Source organism: Triticum aestivum, chromosome 7A (assembly GCF_018294505.1).
Source record: "Triticum aestivum cultivar Chinese Spring chromosome 7A, IWGSC CS RefSeq v2.1, whole genome shotgun sequence".
In the NCBI taxonomy this organism is placed as follows: Eukaryota; Viridiplantae; Streptophyta; class Magnoliopsida; order Poales; family Poaceae; genus Triticum; species Triticum aestivum.
This window is the reverse complement of record NC_057812.1, coordinates 56,925,604-56,936,272: the sequence shown is the minus strand read 5'-3', so window position 1 is coordinate 56,936,272 and position 10,669 is coordinate 56,925,604. Positions and strand designations below refer to the sequence as shown.

Here is a 10,669-nt window from a genome sequence, read left to right as displayed (position 1 = left end):
TTTTGGGCTTGAGAAAGCACATACTTTCATGCTTGGGCTTAGGATTTGCACTTCGGGATTTTTCAAGCCCGGTCCAGGGTATGATCAGGTTTACTCCAAAGTAGCTTGCCAAAGACTGATCTGGCACCCCCTACTCGACTAAAACTTTGGAGGAGGGAACCACACCTAGTAGCCATGAAACACGCGAACCTAGCACATGATCCACCGTTTTTCAGATGTCGTCGATGCATACCACAATTTGCATCCACTCCTGGACTACCTCCCAAGCTCCGTACCGGCACTAAAGCGAACACCATCGCAACAACGGAGCCCGAGGACACAAGTCCACCATAAGGATGACGTCGCCCCCACGCCATCCTCATTTGAACAGACTAGTTTCCAAATCTATCCTCGCCCATAGAGTTGATCGCCTCCTCGGGAAAGGATCCGAAGCATTTTTATTTATTGCCGCCATCACCGTCGTCGAAGCCCATATGTCGAATGACCTAAAGCTTAAGCTACTAGCGCCTAAAATCTAAAGCTACACGATCAACACATGCGGATCCGATGACACCCCTCATCACCTACGACCAATAAGTCGACGGCGGAGTGTAGACGACACAAGGCTAGACTAGCTTGGCCGAGATCGCTTTCTTTTCTTCCTCACAAAGAAAGAAAATGCATGTGCCACGGGGCGTCCGATCATCTTTATTTATGGACCGTCGAGAAAAGAAGAAGGCATATTCTTTCTGCAAATCATCAATAAATGAAACACTAAAAGACGATAACCGACAAATAAATTACAAGCTTGCGTAAATGCCCATCCAGGCTTGATTTTTTGGCAGTTTCGACCGCCTAAGCAAGTGTGATGACAGAAAGGACCACATCTGAGTGGAATTGGCAAAACAAAAAGGAAAACGCCTGCTCCATGGCGGCAAGCACTACACACGGCGCGTGTAGGTGGTCTAAATTGCCAAAATTCTCTAGATTTAGGGCTCGCATAAACGACGTTTAAGGAAACAAAACCAGATCGCACCAAAATCACCGTAGGCAGTCTAGCACCGAAAGCTTGCAGCATTGCTCATCCGCTTAATCAAGCGAGGCGACCAAGTGGAGCAGCAAGAGAGAAAATGGAATAACTCGATTTTGATCTCGGCCATCGAATGACGAACATGTAATATATACCACAAGCCACAAGCCGCCGACTTCCCTCCCCCTTGCGTCGCCGCGATCGAAGCCGCCGGAGCTGGAAGGAGGAGGAAGGCCCGAGTGCCGATAGATAACAGAGAAATAATCAAGGAATTAAAACACTATACGATGTCAACCTTACTCAGCAAGATTTTTTGACGAAAAACAGCATTGTGCTGATTTCATTCATTAAGATAGGATGAAACACCCCAAGAAATACAAGTCAAGGTTCAGGATGGCTAACAGCCAGAAAGGGGAAGGAAAAGCTATACAAATGTACACTAGAAAAAGAAAGAAAGAAAGAAAGAAAGAAGGAAATTATCTCGCGCCTGTCCATTGTGCTCCTTTGAATCCAGCGATTCTCCAAGAATTCAGCTCATTGATAATGTTCTCAGCGACCTTCAGGAAGTGGTTTGCCTTGTTGTTGAATATGCGGCTGTTTCTTTCTTTCCAAACCTGCCACGACACCGCCATTATAAGTGATGATAGGTCCTTTTTCCTGCCTGTACGATCCAGAGCCTTTAACCACCAGTCCAATATAGAGCCAGTATGAGCAATAGGTAAGAGGTTGAATGGAAAATTATATATCGCCAGGCAATAGCCCCAGATTCCAGCCGTGAAAGGGCAGCTAGATACAAGGTGCAGACCATCCTCCCACCCTAAGTGGCATAATTGACAGATCGGGTTGTGAGGCCAACCTCGCTTCGCAAGGTTGTCCGCAGTCAAACATTTGCCCTGTACAAAGAGCCAACTGAAAAATCTTATTCTTGGTGGAACCTTGATATGCCAAATGATCTCAGGAAGAGGAGAATCAATCTTGCCCCAGAATTGACATAGGTAAGCTGACTTAGCATTATATCTTCCATCCGCTGACCATTTCCAAATGAACTCATCCTCCAGGTTGGACAAAGTGACCACACTGGATCTGTGCCAGAAGTCAATGTATTCGCGCAACACCTCGGTGCCGGGGTTGCGCTTGAGAAGAGTGACCCATTTTCTATTGGTGAGTCCTTCAGCCAACGATATTCTTCTGTTCTTGCTATGCTTGAAAAGGTTAGGAAACGAAACAGCTGGAATCTCACCGTTGAGCCAGTGATCGTGCCAAAAGGATATCTTAATACCACTACCAATTTTGATGGAGGTACAAGCAATGAAAAGAGCCTTAACGTGCTTGTCAACAGGGAGCTGCAGACCTTGCCATGGTTTATCCGGATCTGTGATGCTTTGCCAAAGCCAGCGTACTTTAAGCGCCCGCCCCTGAGCTTGAAGGTCATGGATGCCAAGCCCGCCTACAGAGATGGGTGAGCACACCTGGGTCCAGCGGACAAGGCACTTGCCACCGCAGACAGCATCAGAGCCAGACCATAAAAAAGCACGACGTAGCTTATCGATTTGCTTGATGACCCATTTCGGTTGATGAACAGCCAGAAGCATGAAAATTGGCATTGCCGAAAGTACAAACCTCACGAGTACCATTCTTCCAGTGGAGGAGATCCACCTAGCCTTCCAACCCGCAATCTTCTTAATTAACTTGTCAAGCAGGTCTTGGAAGTCAACGAGCTTCAACCGCCTATCAGATAGAGGCATCCCAAGGTAAGTGCAGGGGAAGCTAGCCAGCTGGCATCCAAGAGCCAGCTGCAGGGGAGTAAGGTCAAGGCCGTCGCACCGAATAGGAAGGATCTTGCTTTTAGCCAGGTTAGTGATGAGACCGGTTGCTTCACCAAAAATCTTCAGCACTTCAGTTACAACCCCAAAATCATGCATCTCAGGCTTGAGGAAAATGATGACATCGTCTGCGTAAATAGATGCACGGTGTTTAACAAGTTGGTTACCCAGAGGGGATAGGATGTTGTTCCTTTGTGCTTTGTCCATCAACCTTCCAAGGCAGTCCACCACAAGCACAAAGAGCAGCGGGGAGAGGGGATCTCCTTGCCTGAGGCCCTTACGATGGAGGATTTGTTGAGTGCATTTGGAGTTGACTAATATTCTTGTGGAAGCAGAGAAAAAGAGGGCTCATATCCATCCTCTCCACTTCGGCCCAAAGCCCTGACCTTGCAGTAGCTTAAGCAGAAACTCCCATGAAACTGAATCAAAGGCTTTGGATATATCCAACTTAAGCATAACAGAGGGGATTTTTTTTCTGCCTTAGGGTCTTAGCCATTGCCTGAACATAGACAAAATTATCATGTATGCTTCGCCCTTTAATGAATGCATTCTGACATGGGGAGGTTAGCTTGATCATCCATGGTTGTAGTCTGGCAGCCATCATCTTGGCAATTAATTTTGCGAAGAAGTGGATTAGGCTAATGGGCCTAAAATCTTGAGGCCTAACAGCACCCTGGTGCTTTGGAAGCAAGGCAATAATAGCACTATTAAGCAGATTTTTAATAACTATATATATACTAGTGTACGTACAATTATTTGATTTGTTGTGGCCTGCTCTAAATCATATAGTATATATAGGTACATAATTTTCGCAGCGTCGCGATTTGCGACGGCCTCTTCTCGGTCCCGTGAGCTGTCGAGGTAGTCCCGGGAGAAGGCTTGCTTTCTCAACCCACCGTTTCCGTTCCGTTCGCGTGCTGATTGGAGACTCGTGCGGTGCAGGAAGCATCGGACAGCTACGAGAAGGAGAAAAAGGGCGCGGCCCGGGGCCCCACCGCTGCGGGTCGGACCGCACCGAGGGGCACGCGCGTCTTTTCGCGGCGCCAGCGCAGGGCATACGGGCCCCGTGCCAGCCGTACGCGGGGCCGCGTATTTATACGGCGGCCCGGGACGGGACGGGGGCGCTAACGGCTCTGCTTCCTCCCCTCCCCTCCCGTCGTGGCCGCCAACAAAGAGAGAAGAGAAGAGAGAGAGGAAAAAACTCATCTCGCGCTCGCTATCCCTTCTCTTTTCTTTTCTCTCTCCTTCTCGTGGTGTGTGAGGTGGCGAGGTAGAGGAAGCAGCGGAGACCACACGAATCCCCCACCACCCTCGCGCCCCCCTCCCCCGTCCCCTCTCCCTGCGCGGCGCCACCAACCTCGCCTCTCCCGGCGCGGCCAGAGGAGCCCAGCGGAGCCGCCGGCGGGTCTGGGTCAGGTCCGGCCTCGTCCCTCCCGCGGAGGCGGCAGCGCGCGCGGTGACTCCCTCCCCCTCCCCCTCCCCCTCCTTCTCCTTCCCCTGCGGCGATCTGGCGGCGGTCCGATTCGTTCGTTCGTTCGTCGCGGGGTTTCCGGGCTCCGCATTTTGGCCCCGCGCGGCAGATCTGGAGGACTGCATCCTCGTCATCCCCTTGCGGTGGGCGAATTTTTTTTCCCGATGCGACAACGCGGTTTTGGCCCGTTCCGCCTCGGTTCCTGCGATAGGGTTCGTGCGGGCAGCGTTGGATTCGGGGGGCAATTCGGTACTGTTTTCAGATTTGTTTTGTGTGGGACGCACGGATGGATACGGCTCGAGCGGCCGGGACGGTTCCCGTCGCTTCAAGGAGAAGGGGGCATTTATTTTGCGACTATTATGTTATGGTAAATTCGGTTGCAAACACGGCCCCAATAGTGAAGGATGTTTGGATGTCAACAACGACTCCGGGGTCTGGTCGTTGGAGGTTTGGGAAAATTGCTTCGAGTGGGGCAAATTTAAGGCTCCCTATCTTTTTCCCCAAACGAGGGGCAGCGGGATCGGGTGGCTCATCTCAATTTTACATGGAATCTTTTGTTATTCGTGAATGTTGTTGTTCTGTCACATTTTATTCCGTTTCCCTTCTCTTCTCTTCCACGAGGGAAATTAGGCGTAGCTATTATGGGTATGTATAAATCCTGTTGCTCATCCTTTTGTTCGTTCTTCCTTCAGGTTGGAGCGCAATCTTGGTTCCTGAAGCTGTAGTACGGCTGTGTCATGGCGGGGTCTGTTGCCGCCTCGGGGTTCTTCCCCACGCCGGGGTCTACCCCGGCTGCGTTGGCTAGAGGCTCCAAGAACATGTCTGGTGAATTACCTGAGACTTTGAGTGTCCGTGGGATGGTTGCAAAGCCAAACACGCCGCCCGCGTCCATGCAAGTCAAGGCTCGGGCCCAAGCACTTCCCAAGGTTAATGGCTCTAAGGTTAACCTCAAGACTACAGGCTCAGACAAGGAGGATACAGTGCCTTACACTTCCTCAAAGACCTTCTATAACCAACTGCCCGACTGGAGCATGCTTCTTGCAGCTGTCACGACCATCTTCCTGGCCGCGGAGAAGCAGTGGACGATGCTTGATTGGAAGCCCAAGAGACCTGACATGCTTGTTGACACATTTGGCTTTGGTAGAATAATCCAGGATGGGCTGGTGTTTAGGCAGAACTTCTTGATTAGGTCCTACGAGATTGGTGCAGATCGTACAGCTTCTATAGAGACGTTAATGAATCATTTACAGGTGAGACAATGACAGGAAACAGCTTTCATTTTTTATTACTTCCATTTTTTTCTTGTTTCATTATTGATGCCATCAGTTCACACCAGTCTTCTAAAACAATTCGATTTTTGGCAGGAAACAGCTCTTAATCATGTGAAAACTGCTGGTCTCCTTGGAGATGGTTTTGGCGCTACGCCAGAGATGAGTAAACGGAACTTGATCTGGGTTGTCAGCAAAATTCAGCTTCTTGTAGAGCATTATCCCTCATGGTACTTTCTGCAAGCCATAATTGTTGATGTCATTTTCCTGGCAAATCCCCTCTCTTTTTCTCACTTTCCGACTTCCAGTCAAATTCATAGCTTGAATTATTCATGTGCATTCTTTATGGATGTGCACCCTTTCACTGGAGTAGTGTTTTTTTTTTGTCATGTTTTTTGGTACACATTTTGAAGTCATACTTGTATATTGCATCTTATTTTATCTTAATCTCAGAATGTAGTTTTAAGTAGCTAAACTGGAGTTAGTCTTGTTTCTTTCCTATTTAGCATCATAACATTGTACAAATTGCCTTTTGAGTTTGTCAATATGAACTTCCATTGGTTGTCATATTAACCATTAAAAGTTCCTTATCACAACTAAGTTGGCCTTACGTCATACTATGAGAAATCTATAGTTAAGTACACGTAATATATTTGGAGAGATTATGCACCACTCAAACATGCTCTAAGCCCACTTTTTTAGTACAAACAATACATCATGTCCTAGTTTTGCTCAACTTTGTGGTCTTATCTACCACATCAATTGCTAAAACAGTGACGATTTATGGAATGGCAATACAAGTTAAGGACTATTTATGTATGCCATGGGAAGAATATGAAAAATAATGTCAGCAGTGCAGGCTTAGTTCCTGCTAGAATTTATAATGATTGTTTACCAATCAGAAGCTCATGTGCACTGTTTATCATCCTACATGAAAAACTCCCCCATCTATGTTTCTGATTATGTTGTTCTACACAGATGTGTTAGATTGTTGCTTCGCTTTTGCTAGAATTTAGAATGCTTCTTTTAGCAATCAGAAGTTCTGCTCACAGAATTTGTTTCACGCGTGGAACACCTTAAATCGATTGTTCCACTTGAGTGTAACAGACGTAGATTTTGTTTTTTGATGAATAAACGATCATCTTTTTCTTGTGTCTATGTATGCAAGGTAGAGGTATCTAGTTTGATTGATAAGACCACGTATTAAATGCTCGAAGCTACTAAATTAAGTGGTGCTGGCCCATTTGTCCTTTGTTATTCGTATTAAAAGAGGTCGGGCCTCAGGAGATCAGAAAGTTGCCTTTATTGCTGGATTAAATGACTTCTTCGTATGCAATTAGTACCGTGGGCTGCCAAAAGAAGAAACTCCTGATCTAGATTGGCATAGTTTTTCTTAAATACTTCTATTAGCCTGTGTACCTGATACTACAGTTTTCCTTTGATGTCAGCAACGGTCATTTGTTGAATTGATAAAAGGTTGAATCTTAAGTTTGCAGAAAAGGAAAAGCAATTTCAGTTTGTAGTTTTCTAGTTGTTCTGTAGCTTTACTCGCTGATTTATAGGCTGAAAAATGACCTAGTATAATTTTCATGTGCTAAATTTTAGGGAAGATATGGTCCAAGTTGACACATGGGTAGCTTCTGCTGGAAAAAATGGAATGCGTCGAGATTGGCATATCCGCGACTACAATTCGGGCAGAACAATCTTGAAAGCTACAAGGTTTGGATTACATGTGTTTGCGTTTTGATTCATGCTGTTTGTAGCATCTTTTTCGTCTGTTAATTGTGCTTCCCATTTGACACTTGTTTCCAGTGTTTGGGTTATGATGAATAAGACCACTAGAAGACTTTCAAAAATGCCAGATGAAGTTAGAGGTGAAATAGGCCCGCACTTTAACGACCGTTCAGCCATAACAGAGGAGCAGGGTGAAAAGTTGGCTAAGCCAAGGAACAAAGTTGTGGACCCTGCCAACAAGCAGTTCATAAGGAAGGGGCTTACTGTAAGTCAGTTACATATTCTTAATTCCCATCACTCAGTTTGGTGTCTCTGTCATCCATAATATTTCTATTTCTTATGGGAACTCCTTCATCAACAGCCCAAGTGGGGTGACCTTGACGTGAACCAACATGTGAACAATGTGAAGTATATTGGGTGGATCCTTGAGGTAATTTATTTTCCCTATTCTCTTGTGTTTGGTCAAAATGGTCTGGCTACTTTTCTGCCTAATACATGAACTCTGGTGGTACCACCAGAAGTTTCATGCATCTATTATTGTGGAGCATCAGGTCTGGTGTTTCATAAAGTAGACATGATTATTCTCATTCCCAATCATCATCAGACTGCTTAAGATTCCTGAGCTTTATTTATTCCCATTTCAGAGTGCTCCTATTTCAATACTGGAGAAGCATGAGCTTGCAAGCATGACACTGGATTACAGGAAGGAGTGTTGCCGTGACAGTGTGCTGCAGTCACTTACCAACGTTTCAGGTGAATGTGCGGATGGCAGCCCAGACTCTGCCATCCAGTGCGACCATCTGCTCCAGCTGGAGTCTGGAGCTGATGTTGTTAAGGCTCATACAACTTGGCGGCCAAAGCGACCGCATGGCGAAGGAAACCTTGGGCTGTTCCCGGTTGAGAGTGCATAACCGCTTCGAATGTTAAATACGGCAAGCATGGGTTCTTATGGGATGCAAATTCTAATCTTGCCGGGGATAAATGGTTGATTGAAGGAATTATTTTGTGCCGGGGATAAGCCGCATAGCCCAGCCTGCTGCATCTTATGCTACACACACATTGTGATGGAGAGATAGAGCTTGTTCAAACTGTTTTCGGAGGAATTGGTCGGATTTGACAGGCTTTGGAGGAATGGGGAGCTTGACTGGTGATACTGAAGTAATTTGGAGGACAGAGAAGGGTGGAATTTGGATTATGGGACAAGGCAGGGGCTTGTGTGTGGTGATAGTGATTTGAGCTGATTGGTGAAGAAGGAAGAATGCAGCGGCGTTGGCTGGGATTGTTTGTGTTTTTGACATGTGTTTGGACGCGGAGCGGAATGGATAAATAATTTGTGTACTAAGTTAGCCCAGATGTGTGTGTGGAGGCGAAATCCTATCCCTTGTAACAGCCTGATGATTTGTACATTCCTACCTAGTACCCCCCTCTTCTCTTCTCTTCTCTTGTTGGTTGAATCGAATCGAATCGCAGCTCTCCTGCGTTTCCTTCCTTGGAAACACATGCGTTACTGGTGTCATGTGATAACCCCTTATGCTTGATAGTTCTCTCTTCCAGCTGATTTTAGTCTGCGCTTTTACTGTGCTCCTTATCATGTGCCAGATGACCTTACTCTGTCACATTGACCCTAGCTGTTTTGTGGTCGTTGCTGCGAGGAGACGGGCCCTTTCTTGTGGGGCTAGTGTTGGAGTTGTCTGACGCGTGCAGCTGGCGCTGTGAATTACCGGAAGATTGTCTCCTGCCTGGCGTTAGGTCGAGATGCTGCTTTGGTTGGTGAACAAGAAGGCACGGCCACAGCTACGGGCTGTGGTCTGTGTGCGTGACTAGGAGGTGGAGACGTGAAGGCTGCGTGCTTGGTAGGTTCTTTTTTCTTTTTTCTTTATGGAATCATCAGCAGCAAGCGAAGAGATGTGTTGGGGATGATAGTAACAGCTGGCGTTAGGTACGCAGGTCACGGCGCAGACCAACCGATCAACCAACTGCTCAAACCCGCCCGCCCGCCCGTCGTGCCATGCCATGCCAGCAACAAACCCAAACCCGACCCCGACCTTGACCGCACGGCGCGCGCCCATGACCCATCACGACGGCCGGGCGCGATAGCCGCCGTGCCGTGCCGCCCAGTGGGCCTGCCGGTGGAAGGAACCCCCTTGATGACGGAGCGTGCTGGCCTACTGGGACGATGGAGGAGTTTATGGTGGAATCGATGGCGATGGCGATGCGGGAGGGTTTTATGGGTGACCAGTGCCCGGCGGCATGGGGACGCACAGTGGTGGGCATCAACGTACGCACGTATCATCAATTCATCATCATTGAAGGATGAAGGACGCCCCATCCTGCTGGAAGCCCCGGCTCGTAGTACGATCGGATCGGATCGGGCGGGCGGCCGCCCTCTCCTCTCCATCCATTGCTGCTGTGCTGGGGCGCGCGGTGGCAACGGCATGGCCACCGGCAGGCACGGCTGCCGCCGGGCTGCTTCGGGGCTTCACGCATCGATGATGCGGCGATGTGCGTCATGGTCTCTCGCGAGTCGCGACGCTGGTGTGGTGCGTGTCAGCGTGTGTCGTGTGCGCGTCCATGATGCACCCACGTACATACGTACAGTTCGCGGTGCGTTGCCGTCGGCCACAGTGTCCCCTGCTCCCTCCTCCACGCATCGCCATCAAGGCGCCAGCAACCGCAGTACCGCGCCAGCACGGATCGGGATCCCCTCACCCGGAATGCCAAGGCAGCGACGTTTAATTTTGCATCCAACAGCGGGCATATTAAACTCTACACAGTTACAGCCCCTCAAGCTTTTAACATGCCTGTGTGCTTCTTGGTGTGCATTTAGGGCCCCTTTTTTGCCAATAAAAACCTTCAACGAAACTAGTATACGGACGACAGTACCCTGGACGATGTTGGATCGAACGGTGTTGTTTGTCGTCCAATGTTTGTCGTCTGTGTAGCAGCGTTCAACCTTCAATTGTCAACCAGGAGTGTTACAGTCTACAGTCCGGCGAACGCAAACATTTAATCTCCTCAGGGGCATGACGCAGCCAGACGGCTGTGCTAGGTGCCCTCTCCATTTACGCAAGAGCATGACTAACACAATTCATGCCTCTCCTATGTGCATTATTTCTTTTAGAGCCTTTTTTTTCGAGAAAACTTCCAATCTCACTAGTAGAAAAAGGGCCTGTTGTCCCGGTTCGTAAGGGCCTTTTGTCCCGGTTCCTGAACCGGGACTAAAAGGTCGGTACTAATGCCCTGTCCCTTTAGTCCCGGTTGGTCGAATAACAAGTTCTCGTATATCTATCCGACACTACCGGCTACATATATACAATAATTATCTCTTACAAATATAATCTCCTAACATACGGACTCATGGTCC

At 48.1% G+C, this 10,669-nt stretch overlaps 1 protein-coding gene across 1 annotated transcript; it reads left to right on the top strand.

Annotated features, from left to right (window-relative positions):
- Positions 1–3,954: 3,954 nt before the first annotated feature.
- On the top strand, positions 3,955–8,801 carry LOC123147228 (palmitoyl-acyl carrier protein thioesterase, chloroplastic). The gene is made up of 7 exons (XM_044566475.1): positions 3,955–4,288; positions 4,996–5,553; positions 5,668–5,801; positions 7,177–7,290; positions 7,384–7,570; positions 7,667–7,735; positions 7,950–8,801. The coding sequence occupies exons 2-7, from the start codon at positions 5,041–5,043 to the stop codon at positions 8,214–8,216; spliced, it is 1,284 nt and encodes a 427-aa protein (XP_044422410.1). The 5' UTR covers positions 3,955–4,288; positions 4,996–5,040; the 3' UTR covers positions 8,217–8,801.
- The last annotated feature ends 1,868 nt before the right edge of the window (positions 8,802–10,669 follow it).

What these genes read in the sequence shown, in the direction of transcription:
- LOC123147228 (XM_044566475.1), top strand. Translation starts at nt 5,041, where the DNA reads ATGGCGGGGTCTGTTGCCGCCTCGGGGTTCTTCCCCACGCCGGGGTCT. An exon ending in CGTTAATGAATCATTTACAG is followed by an intron (nt 5,554 to 5,667) that starts GTGAGACAATGA and finishes GATTTTTGGCAG; the next exon opens with GAAACAGCTCTTAATCATGT. An exon ending in GTAGAGCATTATCCCTCATG is followed by an intron (nt 5,802 to 7,176) that starts GTACTTTCTGCA and finishes GCTAAATTTTAG; the next exon opens with GGAAGATATGGTCCAAGTTG.